General features: G+C 39.9%; 1 protein-coding gene across 1 annotated transcript in view; it reads right to left on the bottom strand.

Moving 5' to 3' along the window:
- Positions 1-1,448: 1,448 nt before the first annotated feature.
- KIT (KIT proto-oncogene, receptor tyrosine kinase) overlaps positions 1,449-15,016 on the bottom strand; it is a 38,788-nt gene continuing 25,220 nt past the window's right edge. Inside the window, exons 15-22 of the mRNA XM_031057322.1 lie at positions 14,426-14,576; positions 12,540-12,628; positions 12,063-12,190; positions 9,233-9,355; positions 5,537-5,648; positions 5,345-5,444; positions 4,604-4,709; positions 1,449-3,488 (exon numbers count right to left, since the gene is read on the bottom strand). Of these exons, the coding sequence (XP_030913182.1) occupies positions 3,363-3,488; positions 4,604-4,709; positions 5,345-5,444; positions 5,537-5,648; positions 9,233-9,355; positions 12,063-12,190; positions 12,540-12,628; positions 14,426-14,576 (935 nt within the window). The 3' untranslated portion in view covers positions 1,449-3,362. The remainder of the gene's footprint in view (positions 3,489-4,603; positions 4,710-5,344; positions 5,445-5,536; positions 5,649-9,232; positions 9,356-12,062; positions 12,191-12,539; positions 12,629-14,425; positions 14,577-15,016) is intronic.

Raw genomic sequence — 15,016 nt, 5'->3', positions numbered from 1 at the left:
AACTTTGTAATAAGAAAATAGGAGGAAGTTTTTTTCAGAAAACAGAGATGCAATATCCTAGGGTGTTTCAGAATGGGAAACATTCCAGGAAAATAAAATTAATGATGTGATAACCAAATAAATGCATAAAATAGCTCCTTTGGCTATGCTAAATGAGAACTCCCAAATTATTTGTACAATTCAGCTGCAGGAATCCTTCAGTATGAACTCTACTCTGCTTGAATATGGGGGTGGTAGACAAGATAGAAAAAAAAATGGTTCCATATCAGACATCATCTTGGTATCTTCTGAAGCATTGTTAAAAACACTGACAATGCCAGTTTTAACAAAGCTTGTATCTCATGGCTGCTGACAAAGCCAGGTTATAATTTCCTTAATTATTTTTAACAAGCAAAGTGAAGACCTGTGTGGAAGAAAAAAAAAAAGCAAGCTGTTTTACAAAGGAAGCTGAAGAAGGGAAGCTTTTCAAGGTGGTCTGCTGACAGAACAGGAATGTTTAAGGACCAAACTGGTTGAAGTCTGTCTCCCATATAAGTTATTAGGGGTTTTAGTAGGGTAGTTTTACAGATTTATACACTCTATAACTACTATTAAATCACATACCAAGCAGGCAAACCTTAGGCAGCACAGGAACAAGTGTGAGATGGGGAGTCACAGATTTCAAACCTGGAGTAATTACATCAGAGGGTATCCCACTAAGACACAGAGTACCTGCTTGAGCAAGGGCAGCTTTCCTTTCATGACCCCTCCCACTGCAGCAGCCCCAGGTATCTCCTGCTCCCTCCCAGCACTCGGCCAGTCCAGCACAAGCTCTCACGCCTGCCTGAAAGAGGGGCCAAGAGCATGTACATTTTTTAAAGCAAGGGGGGATATTCAGCCTTTGAGTGGCTCAAATTCCCTCTGCAACCATTTCCTTAGCAATACTGAGAGATCTTAATTTTAAACACTATTCGTGATATATAGACTGCACCAACAGTCTACAAGATCAATCTTCTAACTGCAATTTTCTTCCAGAACAAAGCTGCATTGGAATTTTCAAGTATTTGTTCCACATATTCACAGGTAAAGAACTTATATAGCAAATAAAAATTTTTGGCATGTATTTGCAAAAGTGTTTCAGAATGCCAGACTTGACCTGTGTGTGGCCAGACACCAAGGTTTTGCTTCAACCCGGGAATTTATTAAGACTTACATGAAAATATTCAGTTTTAACATAATACACATTGTTAGCATTTGAATACATATTTACAGATTTATTTGAACTTTTCTTAACTGCAATTCTACAACTGAGCAACATATCCATAAGTGTTTCATAAACTTTCAAACACTTACATATTTATACATATAGTTTTTGCATATATATATATAAAAAAATATTTTTGAGACTCAAGGACTGAGAATAGTCAAAAGGACATTATTGCTACATTTCCATATTTACAAAACAATGCATAAACCCATTCAAAACACCAAGCCATTGCAAAATAAGTTTCAAACCCCCCCAAATTATAAAAATATAAATTTCAAGAACGAAAAAACCCAAACCTCTTTCAGCTAAGTGTCTGTAAAGTACCGAGACATCTATAACAACTAGTTTGTCTACAGTTGCTCCAAAAGCCAACACGTTACAAAAGAGCTTTTATAGCATTAAACTGAAAATGCTCAACAACTAGTATGCATAAGAGTGCATCCAAACAAATGGCTAACTTTGGAAAGGTGCAACAGCCTAAGTAAGTTCAGTGCAAATGGCTATTTTTTTTATTTAACTCTGAAAGACAGATTCCTGTAACAACAAACCAAATGCACAGTCATAGAAGGAGCGCGGTATTCAATGTAACCCAAAATATACTACCAGCGTGTGTATTTACAATTACCTTGTATTTGGGCAGCTAGTTATACATTTGAATTGCATGTAAACTCAACCAAAATCCTGGTAAAGGAAGTAACAGAGTGCTTAAGTGCATTGTAAATAAATAGGTACTCAAGTAGTACTCTGCCTCTGAGAAACACTTCTCTCAATGCCTTTACTTATTTTTAGGGGTCAGAAACAAAGGAAGACAAGAATGAGCAGTGTTCCTGGTGGGAAGAAAAGGCCTTAGAAAACACTTTTAAGCACAGCCCTGGGCTCAACAGATGCTGATCCCAAAGCTTCGTGTCTTTCAAAGAAGAATGAAAGGATTCTTTCTTTTATGCCATTTATAAATTTGGCACTTCTCAGTTACACTCTTCTTCATTATCATCTCCGGACTACCAGAGAAACAACTTGGGGTGGAGGAGAATAGCCCTTTCCAGTTAACACTATTCAAGACTGCCTGTGGGAAAGATTCACCTGGGTAGGACAAGATAAAGAAAGGGCCCCCAGGAGAGCATTATTTTTCTCTGGTCTCCCTTAGATAAGATGACTCGTTAAACGGCCTCCTCTCTGGACACACAGTTTACTGGAAGCAGCCTTCCTCCTCTTTTCTGACCAATTTGGCAGGGCCCACCTATCTTTGGTGAACACTTTTAGATGCAACTATTAGCAAAACAAATGTCAAAGTCTTTGGGCACCCCAGGCAGAGGGCCACAGAAGCAGTTCAGGCTCCATGGTGGAGTGAGACCCAGCAATGGGCAGCTTCATGCTGGCAGGGAATGCACCAGTGGGAAGTAGTGCATATATCCATGGAAACAGTGCAACTGGTCTGCAAGGGTGACAGTGCAGCTGGGAAATAAAAATGAAAATCCATGCTCTTCCTCCCTTCTCCTCTGGTTTAAACCCCAGAGCTCCCAGGAGGGTTTCCAGCTGTGCAAATCAGCTTTGGAAGGGTCTTGGTTCCTTCACCTCTTTTTCCCAGGTAAATGCAGCACCCTCACTGGCCTCCAAACTATAATACCTGCCTGAGAAAGCCTTTCAGGCTTGGCTGTATGTGGAAAGGGGTTTACAAAACCATTTACTTAATACTTGTTTAATTAATTCAGAAAACCAAGATTAACTAGAAAATGACTGTATGCATTCCAGGCATAGATCCAGAGACGAATCACTGCAGATTTGGTTTGATCTACAGTCATCTAATTCCACACCCTGGTTTAGGATTTCTTTTGTCAGATGTTTTTTTTCCTTCACATCTGGCTCTCTACTGCAAATACACACAATATAGCGAAATATATACAGCTTCAATTAACACTGCAATGATGCCTGTAACCGTGCTCAGCAGATTAACTTTATGTATAACAGTGCATGGTAAAGGACAGTATTACAACAACGTTTCAGCTACACAGTGGTAGTAGTGAGTAAAAGAAAGAGAAATTACTGAAGTTGTCCCTCTCTCAGCCCCTGCACAATACAAACAGCTAACAGATCTGATCTCCTCTTCTTCACATGCCACTCAAACATCTTCGCGTACCAGGAGCGGCTGAGTCGAGGAAGCACTGCTGCCCACCGAGTTAATCCTCACCGAGTGATCTGGAGCATTTCCTTGACTGGAAGGTGGGCTTGAGAAGTTGGCATAAACCTGCAGAAGCCAAAGACTGATGTCAATACCCTGCAGACTGCTCCCTTCACACATTCTTGGAGAGCATTCCTTTCTTAGCCTTTTCCCACCGTGTACTATACACTGCTGTGGAAGGGTTCCAGTTCAGGAGCTTCTTTGCAAATCAAAACAGTGTCAAAAGGTCTTGGGCTTAACTGCTACTTTAAAGAATCACAAAGTTCAATCTCAGTTACTAAAAACACTGTAGCTTCCAACTGCATGCCAAATTTCAGCTGAGCTCAAAAAACCAAAGAAATAGCTCAGGTTATTACTAAGCTCCCCCAGAAATCTCACTAATAATTCCTTTAGAATCTTGCTTTTGTTTTAGTAATGCCTGCACCTGCCAAACATACACTACAGGATGCAATCGAACACCAGCAGCTTTCAGTTTCCTCTTTTCTCAAATTGTCAGGAAGCCATGTATTCTCTGCCCAAACAGGCATCCAGAAGGTAAAAGGAAGCTTTATTTTTAAATCAGGTCTAAACGTACTTTTGTAAATCCCAGTAATACACAAAGTTATGGAGAGAGAAAATCCAAGTTTAGGATGTGCCTCCAGTTTTTCTTTGGACAGTTTTTTTCAGTTGCCTGCTCAGAGTAAGCTTTCACTATGGAATGGTTGAAAGAGCAGCACACACAATTTGTCACAACATACCTCCAAGGTTATGTAAATGGTATTAGGGGAGGGAAGTGAGAAGATACAGAAGAGTGCCAAAGGCTCCACCCCTTCATCCAATGGCTTTCCTAATAAAAACTAATTATACTTTATTTCTGAGATGTTTCCCAGATTAACAGAATTTTTCATAGTTTAGGATAAGGTGAATTTATGCAGTACTGTTGCATTTTGTAATGTCAAAATTGTTGTGACAGATCTATTTTAAGTGAGAAACATCAGTAATGCAAAAAATGTTCTGCAGCTAATAAATGTTGAGTATGGGCTGAGATAGACACTGTCTAATGGACAGCCCAAACATCATTCCTACTACCCAGACTGATGCTGCAAAGCTACATAAATACTACTAGAAATGCAGTGCCTGGGCTCTCCTTCTCGCAGCTCTAGTGTAACATCTTGCTTGAAACCGCTTAATCCATAACTTACCCGGGGGGCATTATCTGAAAGCTGCTGCTCTATCATCTGTACAATTTGTTTAAATGTGGGTCTCTGTAAGGGATCAGCATCCCAGCAACTCTTCATTATGTCATACCTGTAAAGACACCAAAATTAAATACTGCTCATGAAGAAATCCTTAGTTCTTATCTCTCCTGCATTATCATTTGAAACAAAAGTGTTGCATCTTCTTTAAATGACTTTAAGAACAGGAATGTTGTTGCTAACACCTGTGTTTGTGACAACAGAGAGCTCACCACTAATGGGAGGCTCTGGACACAGTGTTCTTTGACAGCTTGTTAAATGCGAATCCATTTACAAAATAGTGAATTAGGAATGTCTCATGAAGAAGATCAGTAGCCAGTCCTCTTGCTGTCAGGAAGTAAAGCACAAATGCAGATGCTGTACAGTCTGGTGATATATCCCACTGACTTCTTTATCTGAAGTAAAAATGTTTAATGATGTTCTGTAATCTGTCAATAATTTATTGACAGAGAGCAGGTGCCATGACAAAGTGATCAGACAGCACAAGGCATGAATGTATTTCATTGCTTGTAACAACACAGGCATGTATTCTGCTAGTCAGAGTATATGAATTATTTAAAATACGAAAGAAACTTAAAAAAATTACAATGGGGCAGTGCAATGAGCCTTAGTGCAAGAAGAGAAGCTTCCCTTTCTTCACATCTTTACTGATGTTTGGATGATTGGAGGTGCTGGTTGCTCACTTACATTTCAGGTGGTGCACACTCAGGGCTGAACATCCTGTATCCTTCTTTGATCATTTTATAGAACTTGGAGTCCACAGGTATCCCTGGATAGGGGCTGCTTCCTGTTGAGAGAGCAGGTGAGCAATATGATTTCTGCATCTACAGTAACCCCCAAATGAAACAGATATGAAGTACACATCTTGAAGAAGCTTACCTAGAGAAAAGAGCTCCCAAAGTAATATCCCGTAAGACCAGACGTCACTCTCAAAGGTGTAGACGCAATTGAAAATACTTTCAGGTGCCATCCACTTCACTGGAAGACGAGCCTTTCCAGGGAAGAGGGAATAAATTAAGACAATGGACATAAGGAATAAAGAATTGACAAGGTGAAATCAACTTGTTCTGATTTTTTATGTGCATTAAATATTTTTAAAATCAAGAAGTATCCAACCAAAAAGAAACTTTTGGCATTTTAGTGCTGGATTGCTAGTGATCCATCTTTCTGTGGGTCTACCAAGCTAATACTGTTCCTTGCACTCTGATTTTCTGAATACTGTTTGACTCCTTCTGTCTAGTTAATAAAGGATATCAGGAAGTCAGAGGAAAATAATGTAAGCGATCATCACATGGTTACTTAAGCATGTAAGCCAGTCTACTTTGGTGGGCTGGCTGGCACAGGCAGCCAAATAAGATTCACATAGTCAAGAAGCTTCAAGGCTTTAGTCAATACATCTGCTTTAACTCCCCAGTCTATCAGCAAAAAAAAACCTGAATTCAAATTAAAGTAATATAAATTGATATATATTTTGGGCAGAAGTGTTGATCTGCTGGAAGGCTCTAAGGAGGTATCTGGATAAACTGGATGAGCCAAACCAATTGTATGAGGTTCAAAAAGGCCAAGAGGTGGATCCTGCCCCTGGGTCCCAAAAACCCTATGCCTTGCTACAGGCTGGGGGATGAGTGCCTGGAAAGCTGCCCAGCAGAAAAGGGCCTGGGGGTGCTGGTGACAGCAGCTGAACATGAGCCAGACGTGCCCAGATAGCCAAGAAGGCCAATGGCATCCTGGCCTGTGTCAGCAATAGTGTGGCCAGCAGGACCAGGGCAGTGATTGTCCCCCTGTACTCAGCACTGGTGAGGACACACCTTGAGTGCTGAGTTCAGTTCTGGGCCCCTCACTACAACACTGACATTTAGGTACTGGAGTGATTCCAAAGAAAAACAACGAAGGTAATGAAGAGTCTAGAATATTAAGCCCTACAGGGAGCAGCTGAGGGATCTGGAGTCTTTTATCTCAAAGAAAAGGAGGCTGGGGGAGACCTTAGTGCTCTCTGCATCTACCCAAAAGGAGGCTGTAGCAAGGTGGGGATGTGTCTCTTCTACACAACAAGTGACAGGACCATAGAAAATGGCCTTGAATTGTGCCAGGGGAAGTTTGGATTGGATATCAGGAAAAATTCTTCACCAAAAGGGCTGTCAAGCATTGGAACAGGCTGCCTGGGGAAGTGATTGAGTCACCATCCCTGGATATGTTTAAAAAGCATGTTAGATGTGGGGCTTAGAGAAATGGTTTAGAGGACTTGGTAGTGCTGGGTTAGCAGCTGGAGTGAATGATCTCAAAGGTCTTTTGCCACCTGAACAATTCTATGATTCTGTGATTTTTCGTAAGTTTGTGTGGGAATAGAAACATCCCTTATGAATGCTAACTGGAGCAGAAGAAAGGACACAGGAAGCCTTTGCATTTGCTTCCACCTTCCTCTCCCTGGTTTGCCCTTTCCTTGTCTGCTTGTAGGAGCTGGTCAGACCTCTGTCCTAAACACTCTTCCTGCTTTGGAAGAAACCAGACTTCTTTCTTCCAATGATCAGAGGACTTGAACACATCTCATGTGAAGAAAGTTTGAGAGAGCTGGGGTTATTCAGTCTGGAGAAGAGAAGGGAGACCTCATTGTGGCTTATATAAAGAGAACTTTCAACAAAGATGGAGAGAGACTTTTTACTGGGTCCTGTGATGACTGAACAAGGAAAAATGGTTTTAAACTGAAAGGGCATGGATTTAGACTGGAAACAAGGAAAAGAAAATTATGATGAGGATGGTGAGACACTGGAACAGGTAGTCCAGAGAGGCTGTGGATAGTTCATCTGGGCAACATTTCCAACACTGGAGATGTTCAAGGTCAGACTGGATGGCACTCTAAGCAACCTGATCTAGTGAAAGATGTCCTTGCCCATGGCAGAGGGGTTGGACTAGATGATCTTAGAAGGTCCTTCCAACCCAAACCATTCTATGATTCTGTGATTCTATGAACTCAGAAAACTTAAAAGATAACCTAGACAAATAAAACTCAATTGCACACTTCCCTCCTAAGCTGCTGTCTAAACTTCCTACTCCCAGGACCCTTTATGATCAGGCACCTCTTGACCTGGCCTTGAGCCTGAAAGTAGCTTGGTTACACTAAACACTACTCAATATTTAGTCACAGCAGGCACTCATGAATTATTTCAGCTCTTACTGCTCCCTAACCTGAACTGCTAGGCAACCAGTGGCTGGTACTGACATTGTTTTGAAGAAAACCAATAAACCTGTCTCACAGCCTAAAATAAGGATGCTGTAGGCACCTGAGACATCAAGGCCTGCTGGGTAACAGCACAGCACCAGAGTTATGTCATACCTGAGGTACCATGGATTGACTGAAGTTATCTGAGTGGCAAACCCCTTTGGTGCTCAGGTGTGGCATTTTCTCTCGTTATCAGCTTGCCAAAGCCAGGACAGGTAAGCTTTAGTTCATGTGTTGTCAAGCCCCTAAGAAATGACCAGCCCCTCATCATTAAGATCATGGAGCCCTCAGCTGAACTGGGGACAAGGGCTGCCTTGCTGAACAGGGATCTTCTCCTTTGAAAAACTGTGCAAGTGAAAGCATACGTACTCTGAAGGCAGCAGTTCGCTGTACCTATCTGACACAGACTTAAAACACTAAGCCAGGCAGCGTAAATCAGTTTGAGATGCAAAATACCTATACTTCATAAACACTTCCCCAGCTTAACCACAGAGAAGCTCGATTTTCTTTTGTAGTAGGGCTCTTTTTACTGCTCTGGCACTTTAAAGGGGACTGCAAGTGCTGCCAAGGTAATCCACATCACTTCAAAGTGCCTTTGTACCCCTCCAGAGGTTTAATAGGTACTTGTGAGGTCGGTACTGTTCTACATGGGAGGTTTTAAACTGTCCTCATCAAAATACAGTGTCTTGTTCCAACCCTGTTACAGGGTTTGAACTACAGCTGCAAGCTAAAGCTGTGTTTGTTACACATATGAGGTTAGGATGTCTCTATTGAATCAGAGGAAACCAAGATGGTTTTGCCTCCCATTGATGCTCTAATCAGTAAATTCACACTTCAGTTTTCATTGTCTGAGTGCTCCCTTACAGAAAAGGAGAAGCTGCAAAACCCTGATTATTTAGATATTTTTAAAATAAACTATAAAATAAACTATAATGGACAAACAGTGCAAAATGCCCAGGGAAAATGTTTCCAAATAATTCCAAAATTTAGGACTGGGACACTAGAGTATTTCCATGTCAAAACTAGCAATTACTTACAGAGCAGTACCTTTGAGTACATTCATGTATAATAACGAAACTGGACATTGGTGCAGCAAAACATTTCTTCCACTAAAACATACATTCAGCTATGAGCACATATTTTCCAGTATAACAAGTATAAACCAAGGATTTTGTCAGCACACACATCAATGTCAGAAATTTTCCCTCCCAGCCAACATGGATATATATTATATATATACACACCAGAACTGGAAAATCCAGATTTCCATCTAACTAAAAAAGACTTTTATTTGCACATCAAGACAACAGGAACTTGCTTAACTTAAAACAAATGTATTAAATATCATGTATACTTACATTTCCTTTGACCACGTAATTTGAGTCATTCCTTATATCTCTTGCCAGGCCAAAGTCACAGATTTTTGTAATTCGACCATGAGTTAGAAGAATATTTCTTGCGGCCAGATCCCTATGAATGCACTAAATAATAGACAAACAAACAAAACTAGTTGATAAGATCCCTAACAGGCTTGGTTACATGTTTACTTTGCTATGTAACTTACTGTATAATGCATGTTAAGGCAAGCTGTAAATCACAATGAAGCCATGTGCTAATAAGCTTATTCAGATGAGTAAACATTCTGATCTTGTATCTTTACAATAATTACATCAATCCACAGTAATAAGGTTGTCTATGCATTTAGTTTAGAAAATACCAGTCACAGTCATTGAATTTTGCAGTGTTTCACAGTCTCAGCTAAAATTTAATGTACTTTTTTTCTTATTTATCAAAATAATCACTGGCTTGTTTCCTAATACAGGAAAAAAATAGAGGGGAAAATGTGGTTTGTTTCCAAAATATCCCCAATATTCTGTTAAGTAGCTATTGTCGTTGATACAGAAGTGCTGAAAATCTGAAAATAGGGGAAATATGGTAACAACTTCAAAGCACACAAACACAGAAACTGAATCCTGTAACAGAAAGACTCATCTGGAAAAGCTGAATTATTAAGTACCTACAAGAGGTTAAGCAGACTTAAGTATTTTAAAATATGGAAATTCTCACATGCCAGTATCTTTCAACGGATGGTCATGCATTCAGTGACCTAACCACCTTGTATTCCAGTTTTCACTTTAGAAGTGGGCATGTGTTCGTAACTGCAGTTCCAGAAGGGTGCCTGAGTTTCCCAGCACCTGTGTTTCTTTGTATAAAACTGTGGAGCCCATGTGTGTTTGTTAGAGAATGGAAGTGATTCTCTAACTAAATGATTTTTTCTTTCACCCAGAAAGAAGAGTATTAAGCTTCAGCTTTACTGATGGCATTTACCATGCAGGCCACAGCTGTCTAAAATATAACTGAAGACAGTTCAATTTTCCTTTTTTCTTTGAAATACAGGACTTTTGGAATTTCTAGCCAAAAAGATGACCTAAAATATCAAAAGTTATGAAAATCAAGCTGAGAAAGTAACTGCAGCTTGCACAAGTAACTTAATCTCTGTCCCTTTAGCATGCTTACACGAGGAATGATTTTTAGTAGTTCCACTGTTTTGGTAGACTCTTGTTCACCTCTGTATACAATGCATTCTGCACTTTGCATATGTAAAGCTGTCATACAGCACTGAAGCAGCAAGGCAAAGGAATGGCCAAGAGTCAGTATGGCTCTGCCTTGTTCCTCCAGAGTCACTGCAGTTTGCGTTGAATAGAGACTTTGTCCAAGGGAGGAAGCTCTGATGAAGGCAGAGTGCTTAAGGCAGTTTCCCTCCCAGAACAAGCTCCTATCCTGACTCCTGCACAGCCTTGACAAGCTGTGGAAGAGCAGCTGGGCACTCTGCGTGCTGGTCTTCATGGACCCTCCTGCCTCAAGGGTGTGAGGCAACCTGAGGCACCTCATCTATCAGCCCACAGCAGTCTGCATTAACTAAATGAACTGCTGGAGCCCAAAGAGTGTAAGTATACAACAGCTGAAGAGGACCAGTAACACATTAGTGCACTGCAGTTTAATTCTGTGATATAGGTGTTAACTCAGCACTGCCAAAGTGATACTGCACATTACTTCCCATCCTCAAGGTGAGGTGATGTTACATTCTTTACTGCCGATGCCATTTAGTGCCACTGTGTCTGTAAAACTGAAAGGACTATAAAGAAAAAGTCACCAGGAATGATACATAATGGGTCCAGGGGCTACTCTTTAAGAAAATAGAAGAAATACAGAATGAGTGTGCTAAGCAATGCACGTCCTCAGCAGTGAAGATGCAGGAGTGTGGTGAATCTGTGTATCATCTGCAGTATGATATGGTTGCATGTCAGGCCTGTTTTGAATGTGTTGATTGATGAAAAATAAACTAAAGGGAAACTTATGCTTTGTTTTGGAAGAAGAAACAGCGGGAGAAAAAAAACAAGTGCAAAAGCAAGTTTTAATGTGCACTTTCCTCAGAGCAGAATTTGAGATACATTTCCCAGTAATACAGGACTCCAGGATTGTCTTCCTTTCCTTGAATTGCCTAAGTTTGGTTTTGTACTTTATTTAAGGTGCACCTGTAGTAGCTACATTAGTTATAATGTTTACATGTTAAACGGCACTTTTGCAATAAAATGCAAGAATAACCACAGGGAGATACTAATCATGCTGTGCTTAAGACTTTATAAATCCCATTCTGTTATGCAATACCTCTCCTATGAAACTCAGAGGAAATGTCTATTATGTTCAGTGTAGCCAATGAAGATTTTTTGTGGCTCTCTCAGCTCATCTTCTTTTCCAGAAAACTAAAAATCAAGACATCTCTGTGAATTAAGCCATGCTTACAAAAAAGAGCACACAATGTGATACCTCCCCTGTTTAAGGCAGTATTCTGCATGAGAGAAGTAGCAAGTGCAGTGATGTTTAAAACTTATGCAAATAGATACCTTTGCACTCATGCTACTACCCTCAGCAGTGGATATGCAATAACACTGCTTCACACTGACCTCTGTTTAAGGGGGTATAAAACATCACTTTTGGCCAATAAGCACTGTACACAACTCCAACACCATGTAAAGCTTCAGGTATGAGAGGGAGCCTATCAGTTTGTAGTGCTTGTTGAAAAGAACATAGAAATATTCACCATTTAAACACACAGATCACATTAAAACACTGAAAGTGACAAAAAATCTACTGATTCTGTCCATCTCTGAAAAATTCTGAACTTACGTTTTTGGAGGCAAGGAAGCTCATGCCCTTTGCCACCTGGTAAGAAAAGCTTAGCAGATCTTCTACATCTAAAGCAAGTTCATCATCTTCCGGCATAGAAAGGGTAACATCCTGATCAGTGTAGGATCCTACACAATGTAAACAACAACAGCTTCTGAGTTAAGCAAGTGTAATCATGTAGAAATCACGCAGAGTTGTTTTGACATTAAACAAAACAGTAATTTTAGTAAGTACCAGTCTAGAATCACATAAATAGCCTATCACCAAAAAGTAAAAAATAATCCTGATACTCCATTTAAGTGTGAAGAAATACAGGACACTGTAATTTAGCATATTGTTCTTTTTCAAGCCTCACATCAATTACTGAGTTTTAAGTGTCCCCATTCACAAAAGACAAATATGCTGAAATTGAACAGGCATGAAGCCTGTCTTCCTGCACTCCCATCAGCAAACAGAATTCGTTATTACTGAACTCACCAGACTTCACAGGTCGTTTTTTGTCAGCCTTTGGTGGGACTGCATATGACACTCCTGGTTTCATGTCCATGTACTCATTGGCAACATCACTGTAAGGCAGCAGAACAAAAGAAACATAGTTTAGTGAAAAAGGTCTCAAAAGCTATCCAAACAAAAAGCCAACATCAGGCCAACCTTCTGAATAATTGATTTACAGATGATCAGTTGACTGGAAATTCGTGGGTGTGTAAAAAAAAAAGAGGAAATGCCTGTACAGAAAGAGAGGTTTGTTGGTACAGTTAATGGTACACCTCAAAGTTTGGAGTTTGGCTCAGGTGAGTAAACAAAACCATTCACATAAATACTGTTTATACAGACTTCATTCTCTTTATATTAACATCCAGATTTCTGACAGGATCTGCTAGTGCTTCCTTTTTCTGCTTAGGCCAACTTCTACCATGCTATTTCAGCAGTTCAACTGGCAATTGAAATGCAGAAGACAAATGGTAAAAAATGTTAAATTCAGAAATTCCCAAGTTCCATAGGGGATTCATATGTATTTCAAAAAATCAACCAAGGCTTGGGACAGCCATCTGCTAGATTCTTTTAAGTTTAAATTTTCTTATTGCTATATATAATTCAAATGTACAGATTTTAATACTATATGGTTTATAAATATACAGTTAGGCACCTTTGGAAATGATGGATGTAGTTTGGCATTTTTCACTTCATTACCATTAGAATTCATATACTTCCTTAGCCTGAAACATCTGCTTAGTTTAAGAACAATAAATGCCGCCACAGAGCTAACATGGGAAGGAGCAATGAGATCACCAATAGCTTTAGTTACCACCAGAAACACATCTGACACATTCAGCAGCAGTAAATACTAACACGAGAATCTTGTAAATAATCTGCTGTTAATAACTCAATTTGCCATTTGCAGTTTGTAAACTCAATTTACAATAACTCAAAATGCTTAAACAGCATGATCCCTTCACTGAACAGAGAGCACACCTCCAATGGCAAATCACAGCCTTATGTTCATCACCCCAGTGGTCCCAACCTCTCTGGGGCATCCCCCGCTACCCATTTATTGCCATGGCACAAACAGGTTCACCAGCACTATGCCTTGCTGGGATAAAGAACTTTTCCAGCTCCTTGAGTCTGCCTGCTTCTTTTGCGACTGCCAACACAAAGTAACGGGCCCACTGGGTCAATAAAAAGACTAAAATTTAGAATGGGCAGGTATTTTAGTGGCCTCTAGGTTTTGGCAAGCTGTCTCTCACTTTGCAAATGGATGGAAATCTGCTTGGAAACGCCCTTGGAAAGAACTCTGGGATGGTATATAAAACACAGCAGTTAAAAATATACAGGAGAATTAAATACAAGAGCAATCTCAGAGCCATGACACTGGTTGTTTCACCATAAAATGCAGTGAGCTGTCAGTGGCAGCCTGCTGCTGAAATTTTAAGCCACTGGTTTGATTTTTTTAAATGTCATTTCTGAAGGCAGGAATTTGGGAGAACTCAGGGTACTAACGGCCTGACACTGGGGAAATTGTCATTCGAGCTGCAAAATAAGCACTACCAAAGTTTAATAACAATAAACACAAATAGGTACAAAAATTGGAGCCAAGGAGGTGCATGAAATAAGTGCAGAAAATTTGATAAAGAAGAAAAACAAAGAGCACATACAATCCACTCTGTATATAATGACACTCTGTTCGAATAAACCACCCCCTGAACAAATAGCCTCTTAATTAAATTGTTTTCTTGTGCAGCAGAGAATCTTCAAAGCCTGCTGCATTAAATGTTTCTCCACACCTCTTATCCCTGTTAAACTTTGATTTCTCCTCCTTCCCTATCTTCTAAAAACACAAGTACATTTCAGCAGGTCATACTTACGCTGCAGGCTCTGACTGATGCAAAAGGTTCTCATAAACAGCTGCATCTGCATGTTCTTCATGTTTTGGACAAATAAATGAATCTCGTTTCCGTCTCAGAAAATTTAAAAGATCACCATAACAGCAATATTCTGTAATGACCAGAGTGGGCCCTGTAGATGCATGTAAGGTTTAGAAAGCTGGTGAGTATTGTTTTTAAAGCAGAAAACCTTACATAAAGCTAGCATTCACTGAAGCACACAGGCTGGACTATTAAAAAAATCACACTGTCTAGCACTGTCTAGACTTTAAAAGTTATAGAAAAGTAACCCGGCATCTTCCCTTTCACAGATGAACAACTATGGTCCAGCTAAAGCTGTGTCCCAATTAATGTTCTGCCCCTCAATAGCATAGCATTGTATAAAAATTAAACAAATAAGTCTTTTTCTCTTTTTTCATGTGATAATGTTTCTGGCCAGACACATCTGTTTGATTTTGCTCACTTCCTGAAGGAAGTTATTTGTTCCAAACGTTAAGAGTAACTCAAGCTTCAAACATTAATCCTTTTGATTCACTTCTGTTTACAGTAGAGCTTCACACTCCTTCAGTAATG

This window comes from Geospiza fortis, unplaced genomic scaffold (genome assembly GCF_000277835.1).
Source record: "Geospiza fortis unplaced genomic scaffold, GeoFor_1.0 scaffold40, whole genome shotgun sequence".
Classification (NCBI taxonomy): domain Eukaryota; kingdom Metazoa; phylum Chordata; class Aves; order Passeriformes; family Thraupidae; genus Geospiza; species Geospiza fortis.
Note: the sequence above shows the minus strand (reverse complement) of the source record. Positions and strands in the feature narration are given on the sequence as shown.